Source organism: Schistocerca nitens, chromosome 3, assembly GCF_023898315.1.
Source record: "Schistocerca nitens isolate TAMUIC-IGC-003100 chromosome 3, iqSchNite1.1, whole genome shotgun sequence".
In the NCBI taxonomy this organism is placed as follows: Eukaryota; Metazoa; Arthropoda; class Insecta; order Orthoptera; family Acrididae; genus Schistocerca; species Schistocerca nitens.
Window position 1 is genome coordinate 425,083,994 of NC_064616.1, and position 13,698 is coordinate 425,097,691.

The window sequence follows — 13,698 nt, forward strand, 5'->3', positions numbered from 1 at the left end:
ACTGCACTGTAGGTCTGATTGCCTTGAGGAATTTTATCTGTGGAAGGAATTGAGTGGCACTATTTGTTGAACAGTCTCCTGTGTGCAGTAGTCCATGGTAAATGCTCTCATCAGTATGAAGTTGGATAAGTGTTACACACAAACCACTGGTCTCCTGGCTTAGTTGCACCTGCAAACCCTTTTATGAAGAGGAGAAGGTTGTCTGTTCTACAGACTCCTGCATAGGCATTCCTGACGAGAGAGAAGCAACTAAAGGAGTTGAAAAGAAATAAGTCACCAGATCCAGATGGAATACCAATTCAGTTTTATAGAGAGTACTCTGTGGCATAGACCCCTTACTTAGGTTGCATTTGTCGTGAATCTTGTGCCCAGTTCAAAGTCTCAAGTGACTGGAAAAGAGTGCTCATGACAGCTGTATATAAGAAAGGTAAAAGAATGAACCTGCATAATTACAGACCAATATCCTTAATATCAGTTTGCTGCAGAATTCTTGAACACATTTTGAGTTTGAATAGAATAAATTTCATTGACACAGAAAAGCTCCTGTCCACAAATCAGCACGGATTTAGAAAGCATCACTCATTTGAAACTTGGCTTGCTCTTTTCTCATCTGATGTCCTTCAAGCAGTGGATAAAGGGCAATGTGCAGTTTCCATATTCCCAGATTTCTGGAATGCATTTCACACAGTGTCCCACTGCAGACTGTTAAGAAAAGGTCCAAGCATAGAGAATAGGTTTTCAGATATGAGAGTGGCTCAAAGACTTTGTAAGTAGTGGAACCTAATACATTGCCTCAATGGTGAGTGTTCATCAGAGACAAGGGTAGTGTCAGGAGTGTCCCAGGGAAGTGTGATAGGGCCACTTTTATTCTCTATATACATACCATATTTACCTGATTATAAGACAAGATTTTTCCCCAAATTCATCATCTGAAAAATATGGGGTCATTTATATTTGCAGATTAAATTATTTCTGCTGAGGTCACTGTATTTAAATTATTTAATGGATGAATATAGAGGTCATCTGACATTTACAGATGAAGCTTTCTTTGTTGAAGGTCCGTACAAATTTATTTTAAAGAATTCCAAAGTGTACGGCTTAGCAAACGATACTTTCGTTCAAATATGCCCGAGGTCTCCAGGTACACCATAGCACTCCTGCACTCAATACAGTATCGATCTTGCTCCAACAATCACATGACATTCGACTTGCGGCACTAGTGCCAGGAATAGTGGAGAAATTGAACTAACCACTACTTACGACAATCTAATGCTCCACTTAAAAACTGACAGCTTTGTTAAACACAGGAGGAAATAGCATTAAATTCTATCAACTTATTAACTTTTGTTGCATTTGAACAGGTGTGCCATAAAAATTCTCATATATACATGGATACTGTATACATACAATTATGCTTATTTTTAAGTAAACGTAACGTTTAGAGGAGAAAATCTTTTCATTCAAAAACCATTACATGATTCTGAACCCAAATAATATTTTACTGGTTGTTGGAAACTGTAATGATTTACCAAGTGTGTTGCAAATGAGAAATTTGTCTGCTGTTTATGTCTTAGAATACGATGGAAAAATTTGGAACAAGGTGGCGACATTCAGGTGAAACGAGATAAAAAATTAAGTCGGAATTAAATGTGTCACAAATGAAATAAATCACATTATACTGACCAAAATTGTTATTACAAAAATGAACTACAGAAGACCTGTTGTGGACATACTGGTACCAACAGATGTCACTAGATCATGGAATGAGCAAAAGTTCGAGAATTGCACTGAATCATGATTGCGACATTTATTTATGAATTTGTTGTTGTTGTTACATATGGCCTGCACCCAAGCAGTTATTGCCGTCTGTGCTTCACTGTTGTTACAGCACATATTTGGAGGGGAAACAATGACACCAGCTTGGCTGAGAAGTGAGAACTATGATGAGAGCGAGGACGGGGGTGTTGAGCAGGTAGCAAATTTCACTGTGCTGCCAGCCAATGGGAATCAACACTGTGAACTTTGGGTTTTAATGAACATCTGCCACATTTAAACACTGCAGTTTGCCTGAATCCATTTGTACTCAGATTCGAACCAACTTCAAAATTGGACAAATTCTCAACAATAGCACACACATCTGCAGGAGATGGTAAAAGTCTAGATTGGGGCTAGTGGTGTACTTACGTGTTTCATGTAACAATGTTGTCAATGCCCACTGTTGGGTATGACGGGAATGATAGGGCATGGGTCAGCTGCCAGCCAATGAGGGAGCAGCAGACTGGCTTTATGTTTGGCAGCAAGATATATTGTAACATTCTCACATAAGTATAGAAGCAAAATCTGGGTTTATGTGGATGACTAGGAAAACCAATCCTGTATTGTTTGAATACAGCTTTAATAATGTGCTGTTTGACACAGCACAGTGATTAAATATCTAGGTGTAAGGTTGCAAAGTGATATGAAATGGAATGAGCACGTCAAATTGATAGTCGGGAAGGACTTCATTTTGTGGGAGAATTTTGGAAAGTATACCTCATCTATAAAGGAGACAGCATATATAATGCTAGTGCAGCCCATTCTTTAGTACTGCTTGAGTGTTTGGGATGCCCACCAGGTTGGTTTAGAGGAAGACCTCAAAGCAATTCAGGGGCATTCTGCAAGATTTGTTACTGTTAGATTTGATCAGCATGCAACAAAAATGCTTCAGGAACTCAAATGGGAATCCCTCGAGAGAAGGTGACACTTTTTTGTGAGATGCTATTGCAGAAACTTAGAGAACCAGCATTAGAGGCTGCAGATCAGTTCTAATGCCATCAACATACATTTTGTGTAAAGATCATGAAGGTAAAATGAGAGAAATTACGGCTCATTCAAAGGCGTATAGACAGTCATTTCTCTCTCACTCTGTTAGAGTGTGGCACAGGAAAGCAAATGACTAGTAGTGGTATGTGGTAACCTTCACCACATATCGTACGGTGGCTTGTGAAGTATGTATGTAGATGTAGATATTGGCTGACCAGTGACAGCCACAATACAGTTCACTGAAAAAATATTGCCTTTTAGTGATGCAAGCTTCTGAGATGTTAGACATAAAGACATGCAAAATCAAATCTTGCAGTGTATACAGTTTTTGCTAGTTCATCTCAGCTCCATGGAATGCATTTGTTACTTATTCTTTTAGGTAGTCAGTTTGTCAATTTGGTTTTTCCAAATCCATTAAGGTCAGTACAACTTTTTGTTATATGTTATTTCATTTATGATGCATGCTCTAGTTTATGGACAGCTATTTGTACAAATACATTAAAATCTAGCCTTTTTTCCTTCCGTATTGTTATTTAAGTTACCATGTCTTTGATTTTCTTCCTGATCCTCTCACTTTCTTTCAACTCGCCCCCCCCCTTTTTTTATTTATTTATTTTTATTGCCTTTGTATCTCCCCCCCCCCCCCCCCCCCAATTTTTTCCCCCTTACAATATTTGTTGACCACATTTTGTCTGTGGACTTAATCTTGTTGTGCCTGCTCTCGTTATTCTGTTCCATCTGTTCCCATGAGTCTTCCTACTTAGTTACCTGGTTTGTCTCCGGCAAAATATTAACTTCTCTCTGAGAATTACTGTGCAGCATACACCTACCCTCCCCCCACCCCCCACCCTCTCTCTCTCTCTCTCTCTCTCTCTCTCTCTCTCTCTCTGCTTTTTGTCACATTATTAATATTTTACAATTTCCTTTTTAGGCTCTCCTGCCAAATAATAATGAACCTCAGGCCACAAAAGTGAACCCAGAAACAGGAAATGCAGTTCCTGTTTACTATGAAGAGGAGGATGATGATGAAGATGAAGACACACTTCTTAGTAGAGTTCCAGAGGATACTACAGTTTTACAAGAGTGTGTAACTGCATCTCAAGGTTGCCTGCTGCTGCTTGTTTTAAAACAGCACCTCAAAGACCTGTATGGAATCAGTGATGCGTAGGTGTTCAGCTGTATCATTTATTGGAAAGCCGTTCTTCATAGTGCACTGAGACTGTGGCTAATTTTGTAAATTTTATTACAGGAAAATAACACAATATTCTCCATCAGAGTCTGCAAAAGTATATGAAAAAACTGTCAATCGTCGAACAGCGTCACATTTTGATCCTAAAAATACACTTCAAAAATTAAGACAAGGTTCACCACCACCAGTTCTTGATGAAACAGCAAGAAGAGCTCTTATTGAGCAGTACTTGGATGTAAGATTTAATTTTTTTTTTTTAAATGCTCTGGTGTTGAGTTTAATGTATTACTTCACATTGTTAATTTTTTGTTTAGTTCAAGCAGATGATGTTGAAATTCGATCCTGAAGATCCTGATGATGATGATGACCGTATAACAACTTCAAAATCATCTTCAAAACCAGCAGAAGATGCCAAAGAAAACAACGAAGAAAATCGAACTGACCGTACGACACAACAGACTGAAACAGCACAGTCAGAAGTAAAGGTATGGCATTTGTAATGTTAAACTCTTGTCATAAAGAAAAGTAACTGTAGTTGTCAATTTACATAAGGTCATTGTAGCATTAGTATTCAGCCGCACTAGAAACAGCTTGTTAGCCTGCTCCATCTTTTCCTCAAACTTCCATTTAACCTGGTACACAGTCTACTGAAGACATCAAGGAAATAAAGCAGATCAGCTGAAACTCTATTGAAATTTGCATGGTTGTTTACATTGAGGTGACAAAAGTCATGGATACCTCCTAATATTGTGTTGGACTGCAGTTTGGCTGGCATAGTGCAGTGGCTTGACATGGCATGGACTCGACAAGTTGCTGGAAGTCCCATGCAGAAATAATGAGCTATGCTGCCTCTATAACCATCCATAATCGCGAAAGTGTTGCCACTGCAGGATTTTGTTTATGAACTGACCTTGCAATTATGTCTGATAAATGTTCAATGGGGTTCATGTCGGGTGATCTGGGTGGCAAAATCAGTCATTGGAATTGTCCAGAATGTTCATCAAACCAATTGTGAACAATTGCAGCCTGTGATATGGCATATCGTCATCCGTAAAAATTCCATCGTTGTATAGGTACATGAAGTTCATGAATGGCTGCAAATGATCTGCAAGTAGTCAAATGTAACTATTTCCAGTCAGTGATTGGTTCAGTTGCACCAGAGGATCCAGTCCATTCCATGTAAACACAGCCCGCACTATTATGCAGCCACCTCTAGTTTGCATAATGCCTTGTTGATAACTCGGGTCCTTGGCTTCGTGGGGTCTGTGCTTCACTCAAACGCTATCATCAGCTCTTACCAACTGGAATCAGGACTCGTCTGACGAGGCAATGGTTTTCCAGTTGCCAAGGGCCAAGTATATGCTGCAGGCAAGGTCATGCTGTTAGGAATGGCACCTCACTCAGTTGTCTGCTGCTAAGCCCTGTTGTGCCAATTCTGCTGCTCTTGTCTTAACAGATGTGTTTGTCATACATCCCACATTGATTCCTGCGGTTATTTCAATTAGTGTTGCTTGTGTGTTGGCACTAACTCAATACAAACACTGCTGTTTTCAGTCATTAAGTGTAAGTCATCAGCCACTGCATTGTCCATTGTGAGAGGTAATGCCTGAAATGTGGTATTCTTGGCACACCGTTGACACTATGGATCTCTGAATTTAGAATTCGCTAACAATTTTCGAAATGGAATGTCCCATGAGTGAAAGTGTTTGAGTTGTAACTCCATTTTAAGGTGACATTGTACATTTTAATCAGCACAGGTTTCAGGAATTTTATGCATTTTTGTTTTATTAGTCATATGTCTTGTCAATGAAAAGTGTTACATCCAGATGCTCTTCAGAATAATGAAAGTTTTACACAGCAAAAAAACTGCTAGACTGCTACGGTCGCAGGTTCGAATCCTGCCTCGGGCATGGACGTGTGTGATGTCAAATGGCTCTGAGCACTATGGGACTTAACATCTGAGGTCATCAGTCCCCCAGAACTTAGAACTACTTAAACCTAACTAACCTAAGGACAACACACATATCCATGCCCGAGGCAGGATTCAAATCTGCGACCGTAGTGGTCGCGCGGCTCCGGACTGTAGCGCCTAGAACCGCTCGGTCACCCCGGCCGGCTGTGTGTGATGTCCCTAGGTTAGTTAGGTTTAAGTAGTTCCAAGTTCTAGGGGACTGATGACCTCAGATGTTAAGTCCCATAGTGCTCAGAGCCATTTGAACCATTTGAAAAAAACTGCTGAAAATGTAATGGTGTTACATTCCTGAGAGCTGTGTAGGTGAAGTAAAAACTCGAGATGTTTTTCTCTGAAATGGAGACTACTTAAAAGTGTGTTGGGTTTCAAACAGTTTGAAACTTGACTGTGAGTGATCACCACAAAGCACTTTTATGTCTCACGATAGTGAATGGAAGTTTGAATGATGTCACTGTGGTATATGCCAGTACAGTGGGCAACCTATGCTGCTGACAATCCACCATGCTGTAAACTGTCAATGTGAACATGGTCTAACCTTGAAATTACCCTTAGAGACATTCTCACAGACTGAACAAGTTACACAAGCTGCATGTTGTGGAGATGACACAGTGAACTGAGAATGCAGGTTTAGTTTTGTCTGTTATTAAGTTGGCTGTACATAAATAGCCCCTTCGTTCAAAAGAGTATTGAGTGTGAGGTTTCAAATGAGGTGGTGCAAAACCTTTTTAAGATGTGTATGAACAACCCGTGTTTAGTTGCGGCCAAACTTGCTAAAGTTGATGCCATTCTCCTCTTAATGCTCTTTCATGTTGACTCTGGTACTTGACCTTCACTTCTTGAAACATTTTGGAGAACTAGTTACATATCCTTGGATAGCCATTCTGATTTACGTGTTATTAATTTATTTTAAATGATTTTGTGCAAATATGAGTAAAGTTACTTCAATAGCCGTGGTTGGTCCCTCCCTCATCTACTGTTAATTTTACTTTTGTAATCATCATCTTCTCCTCCTTCTGTCTGGAGATTGTTTTGATGCAGCTCTACACGATAGTTTATCCTGTGTGAGCCACTTCATCTTCACATAACTATTGCAACCCACATCTGCTTGAATTTGCTTACTGTAGTGAAGCCTTGATCTTCTCTACAATTTTTGCTCCCCCCTTCCCTCATCCCCCACTTCTGTCCATAACCAGTTGGCTATTCCTTATTGCCTCAGAATATGTCCTATTGATAGATTTCTCCTTTTAATCAAATTGTACCATAAACTTCTTTCCTCACCAGTTTCATTCAGTATCCCTACATTACTTATCCTATCTGTTGATCTAATCTTCAGCATTCTTCTGTAGCACTTCATTTCAAAAGCTTCTCTTCTCCTTCATAAACTTAAATTTATATTAGACATTAATTTTTTGCATTTTTATAAACACTTTCTTTTCTGTTGCTAGTCCGCATTTTATACCCTCTCTATTTCGGCCATTGTCAGTTATTTTGCTGAGCATATAGTAAAACTCACCTACTACTTAGCATGTCACTTCCTAACCTAATACATTCCAGTCAACTGATCATCTAAGTCCTCTGCCATGTGCTGGAATTACAATATCATTAGCAAATGTTAAAGATTTTATTTCTTCTTAATGAACTTCAGTTCTGTTTACAAATTTCTTTTGCTGCTTACTCAATATACAGACTAAATAACATCAGGGATAAGTTACAGCCCTGTCCCACTCCCTTCTCAAACTACTGCCTCCTTTTTTGTATCCTCAGTCTTAAAACTGCAGCCAGGTTTGTGTGCAAGTTGCAGATAACATTTTGCTTCCTGTATTTTATCTCAGCTAGTTTCAGAATTTGAGCATATTCCAGTTTACACTGTCAAAACCTTCCCCCAAATGCATGAATGATACAAATGTAGGTTTATCTGTATTCATTCTATCTGACTTTCCTTTTCTCAAATCTGTCTGTCTGTCTGTCTGTCCATCTGTTACAGTAAATGGCATTTTGTCATACCTTTTTTTCATATTCACAAGGCCTTCTTTGAATTTATCTCTGATGTTAATGTGGAAATTCACACCTTTTGCTGTTTATATTATGCAGTGGCCTCATAAAATACCTGTGAACTGAAAAGCTGAAAATTAATGGTATTTGTCTTACTTTCACCCTTTTGTATTTTGGATGAATATTAGTAATTTGTGGTATACGGTGTTTATCAGTCACAATCTGATATCAAAAGTATGTGTAAATAATGTACAAAAGCCACCACGTAATGTTAAATGTAAGAATGGCATGCCACAATGACATTTCTGGTTGTTTCGATGACATCTACTCGTATATGCATGAACTGTGTGTTCAAGACTTGCCAGCCAAAATAGAGTATCACTTCTGGAAAGAATGACATTTTGTTGTCAGATAATGTGATTGTTTGAAATGTTCACAGTTCATTTTCTTTTGATAAAATTACAGAATGATTCAAAAATGTAACTGGTTCACCTTTCACCTGTGTGCTCTATTCAATATGAGAAATCGTTATGTTCCATTGTGATCACTGTTTGCAGTTATCATTTTAGTGGCTGTCAAAATTTAATGTATTATTTATTCATTTATGGAATATTTCATTAGTTCTTGGAGAAACAGAAAAATATTAAAACCTGAAATACATAATCAGTTGTCTGGTGATGACCTAGAAAGCCAAAAAGCTTTTTCACAATAAAATATAAAATAAGTATTATTATGGAACATTAATACTGTGTATTTCAATTTTTAATATTATTGCTTCATTTGTCTATGCATAGCATTGGTAAAATACAGGGTGTTTCAAAAATGACCGGTATATTTGAAACGGCAATACAAACTAAACGAGCAGCGGTAGAAATACACCGTTTGTTGCAATATGCTTGGGACAACAGTACATTTTCAGGCAGACAAACTTTTGAAATTACAGTAGTTACAATTGTCAACAACAGATGGCGCTGCGGTCTGGGAAACTCTATAGTACGATATTTTCCCCATATCCACCATGCGTAGCAATAATATGGCGTAGTCTCTGAATGAAATTACCCGAAACCTTTGACAAGGTGTCTGGCGGAATGGCTTCACATGCAGATGAGATGTACTGCTTCAGCTGTTCAATTGTTTCTGGATTCTGGCGGTACACCTGGTCTTTCAAGTGTCCCCACAGAAAGAAGTCACAGGGGTTCATGTCTGGCGAATAGGGAGGCCAATCCACGCCGCCTCCTGTATGTTTCGGATAGCTCAAAGTAATCACACGATCATTGAAATATTCATTCAGGAAATTAAAGACGTCGGCCGTGCGATGTGGCCGGGCACCATCTTGCATAAACCACGAGGTGTTCGCAGTGTCGTCTAAGGCAGTTTGTACTGCCACAAATTCACGAAGAATGTCCAGATAGCGTGATGCAGTAAACGTTTCGGATCTGAAAAATGGGCCAATGATTCCTTTGGAAGAAATGGCGGCCCAGACCAGTACTTTTTGAGGATGCAGGGACGATGGGACTGCAACATGGGGCTTTTCGGTTCCCCATATGCGCCAGTTCTGTTTATTGACGAAGCCATCCAGGTAAAAATAAGCTTCGTCAGTAAACCAAATGCTGCCCACATGCATATCGCCGTCATCAATCCTGTGCACTATATCGTTAGCGAATGTCTCTCGTGCAGCAATGGTAGCGGCGCTGAGGGGTTGCAGCGTTTGATTTTTGTATGGATAGAGGTGTAAACTCTGGCGCATGAGACGATACGTGGACGTTGGCGTCATTTGGACCGCAGCTGCAACACGGCGAACGGAAACCCGAGGCCGCTGTTGGATCACCTGCTGCACTAGCTGCGCGTTGCCCTCTGTGGTTGCCGTACGCGGTCGCCCTACCTTTCCAGCACGTTCATCCGTCACGTTCCCAGTCCGTTGAAATTTTTCAAACAGATCCTTTATTGTATCGCTTTTCGGTCCTTTGGTTACATTAAACCTCCGTTGAAAACTTCGTCTTGTTGCAACAACACTGTGTTCTAGGTGGTGGAATTCCAACACCAGAAAAATCCTCTGTTCTAAGGAATAAACCATGTTGTCCACAGCACACTTGCACGTTGTGAACAGCACACGCTTACAGCAGAAAGACGACGTACAGAATGGCGCACCCACAGACTGCGTTGTCGTCTATATCTTTCACATCACTTGCAGCGCCATCTGTTGTTGAAAATTGTAACTACTGTAATTTCGAAAGTTTGTCCGCCTGAAAATGTACTGTTGTCCCAAGCATATTGCAACAAACGGTGTATTTCTATTGCTGCTCGTTTAGTTTTTATTGCTGTTTCAAATATACCGGTCATTTTTGAAACACCCTGTATAATAAACATACTTTTTCTGTTCTCTCTGTTCCTCTCTTAGGTCAGAAAGTGGTCAGTCTAAGTCGCAGTAGTTAACGTTTTGAAACTTTCTGTGATTCAGTCAAATGGAAATAACATTGCTAGTTGCTGAATCTTTGTGTAATGTTTGTGTCATGCAGTGATATTCAACATAAATGCATCACCTTGATTTCTGAATGCTTGTTATTACAACGATGTTGTTTCAGGAAACACCACAGAGGGTACCAAAGTTAACCATTGTACCTCCTAAACCACCAGAATCTCGGCCACATCGTGCTCACAAAGCACACAAAACAGAACGGCATAAAAAACACAGGCACAAAAAGAAGAGACGGAAGATTGCTGATGAGGATAGTGATAATGAATACAGTGATCCTGATTTTCTTGTGTAAAAAATAAAAAAAAATTGTTGTGTACAGTGATGACAGTTTTTTCTGATAATGTGTACGAGATGTGTTATCACATCTGAACTTTTGCAAAACTTTCGAAGTGCAATGAACGGACTGTTTCACTAATTTATTATCAAGCACAAATTCATTTGAGGTATCTTGGAAAGTGAAAAGTTAATTTATTTAAAAACTGGAAATGTGTTTCTTTAAAAAAAAAGGACTATATAAATATCAGAGTATGTTTTATTATTTTTTACTGAAATTTTATTTGACTTACCTTTTTCAATCGTGTGCACTACTAAAGACTGCACAGCAGCCGACTATTCCAGATGGTACAAAAATCATTGTGTTAAGCAATATGGTAGATGAAATGAAGAGTCAAATTGTGGCTGTTGCTATATTCTGCAACAGCTGCCCTTATATTTTTAATCATGGGACCCTTCTTTCTAGGAAAGAAAGACCCTATTTCAAAAGTAAGGTGTGTGTGAAAGTGTGTTCATGTATGCACGAGCAAGTGTACATATGCGTGCATACATGTATATGTGTGTAGTGTGTATATGACTGTGTGTGTATATGGATGTGTGGTGTGTAAATATAAATATATATATATAAAAATATATATATATATATTTAAATCTATAAAAGTGTAAATTCTTCTACAAAAGCCAACTATGGCTGTAAGTTTGTAAAGTAGCCAGGAAGTTTTTTTTTTTTTTAATTACCTGGCATAAATTCTATCAGAGCTTTCATAGTGTGATGTATTCCTATTTTCCCCACTCTTTTTTTAAAAAAAAAAACATTGCTTGTATTATTTTTACTTGCGGTCAGTCGCTACTGGGTAAATTCATATATGTACAGTTCTATAATTTGAGATGGAAATGTTTTGTTGTCTGATATGAACATGTACTATCAATAATATTCATTTTGAAAAGTATTAGCTAGTGATTTTGAAACAAAAATTTCATGAATTTAATTTATTATTGATATTAGTTTCTTCCTTAGAATGGCATAATAAAATGAATAGAACTCGTATATATGCCCCCTTGTTAATTTTTTTTTTATTATTATTTTACTTGAATGTGTTTGGCGTGTAGCACAGGCCTTAACCCATTATCCTAAACCTCTCAGTTCTTGGCAGCAAAGATCAAAGACCAAGGTAAATTCATGTTTAGGCTGTTAAGAGAATGTAAACCAATTTGCCAGTATGATATTACAGGACAATTGTGGATACTTAATATCAAGTTTTCCATAATACTTGCGTGCAGTTTTTAAACATTTGATTACCATTTCAGAATACTATTTTTTGACAGGTGTGGTGTTACTGAACATTCAAGAGACAAAGTCAATGTGAATTTATGTATTTTTAGAAATTTTAATTTACACACATGCAGCCTATGAATAGCTGTTATGGAAACATCAGGCTTTTTGATGAGGCAAATTGCAGTTACTCATTTACTGTACACACAGCAAAATTTGGAGCCTCTGCCTTGTTTAGTTTACAAGTTTTATAAGTTTCAGGACTTGATACATCATATTTTACTAGCAGGCAGGCCCTTTGTTTTCATAGAGAACCCCATAATATTTTTGTTACCTCCTTCAGATGGTATGATCGTGTTTGTTATTTCAGTATGTTGTTCATATTATAGTTAACAAATTATAGTTTTTAATATGCTGGTCACCCATACTTTTCATGTCACTGTCATTGACTAAAATGTTAATTTCAACAACAGTGATTCATTATTGTATTTTACTGATTAAATCTTTTCAGTGAAGGTGTGTAGTGTTGGTCATGCAGAAGCCAGAGAGTAAAAGAGTTTATTGTGTTTTGAAGCTTAAATAAACCATATTCTACACAATAAAACATTTGATCAGTTGATGACCTCATATGGACTACATTTCAAGAATGTATTCATTTTTAATAAAATGTGAGATTTATTATAGTACACTGTATTTTGTTGTTTAATCCCTATTAATAAAATTACAATGTTACATGACTGAAGGGTCTTTAAAGTATTCCTTCACGTAGGATACATTGGTATTTCATAGCAGAAAATTTAGTTAGAATAATGGCCTGAGAATTTGTGTGATATAATTGATATATGATTTAATCGTGAAAGTCTGTATTTCAGTAAGAATGGCATTTTATTGTAACTTGTCTTGTTTTGTTGGAATAATCTGTTAATTATTTTATATATCACCTCATTATCTCCAGTGTGTAACAGCAAGGCTTGTAAGTCACATTGATGGCACTTTAAATGCTCCTGAGGAGAGCTGTGTGATATCGAAATAGTTAGACTGTTTGATTTATGAATATTTTTCTGTTAAAATGTTGCAGAGCAAACTTCAATGTACAAGTTAATTAAATTTACAAGTTTGGACATAATCGTAAATACGTTTGATACTATCCATAAACTACTTTAATCATTTTTGGGTATCATTAGATGGAGTGATATATTATGACACCACAAATGAGTAAACACCCAAGTACTGCTGTTCATTAGTATGGGCTCCTGATATTTATTACCATCATCTGAATGAATGAATGAATGAATGAATGAGATTTCCCTTCGATTGCTGCAGGTATATTCCCAAGGAATTAACCACAAAGCCTACACTCAATAAAATGCATTTATTTGCCCTTATATATTTCAATATGTTTTGTAAAATTCTTCCATTATATTAAGTCTTTCGTGTAATACTAGTGTAGTGTTCATGAACTTCGGTCTTGTGGTGAGGTTGTGAATGCACATTAAGCTTAATGATACACCTATGACAGATACACATTTCACAGATCTTTGTGTGTGTGTTAAGCATTGCTGATACTGACTGAAACACATACTTACTGAAGCGCCAGTATAAACAAACACAAAGTAATAAAACCCTGTCCATTGTCCTTCATCAGTGAGTGCCCCAGGGAAGTGTGGTAGGGCTGATAATTCTCTATATACATAAATGAATTGTCGGACAGGGGGAGGAGC

The 13,698-nt window shown here is 37.8% G+C and overlaps 1 protein-coding gene across 1 annotated transcript in view; it reads left to right on the top strand.

Annotated features, from left to right (window-relative positions):
• The window catches only part of LOC126248368 (nipped-B-like protein), a 125,247-nt gene extending 112,152 nt beyond the window's left edge, over positions 1 to 13,095 (top strand). Inside the window, exons 28-31 of the mRNA XM_049949297.1 lie at positions 3,734 to 3,966; positions 4,052 to 4,226; positions 4,306 to 4,476; positions 10,538 to 13,095. Coding sequence (XP_049805254.1) covers positions 3,734 to 3,966; positions 4,052 to 4,226; positions 4,306 to 4,476; positions 10,538 to 10,723 — 765 coding nt within the window. The 3' untranslated portion in view covers positions 10,724 to 13,095. The remainder of the gene's footprint in view (positions 1 to 3,733; positions 3,967 to 4,051; positions 4,227 to 4,305; positions 4,477 to 10,537) is intronic.
• Positions 13,096 to 13,698: the final 603 nt, after the last annotated feature.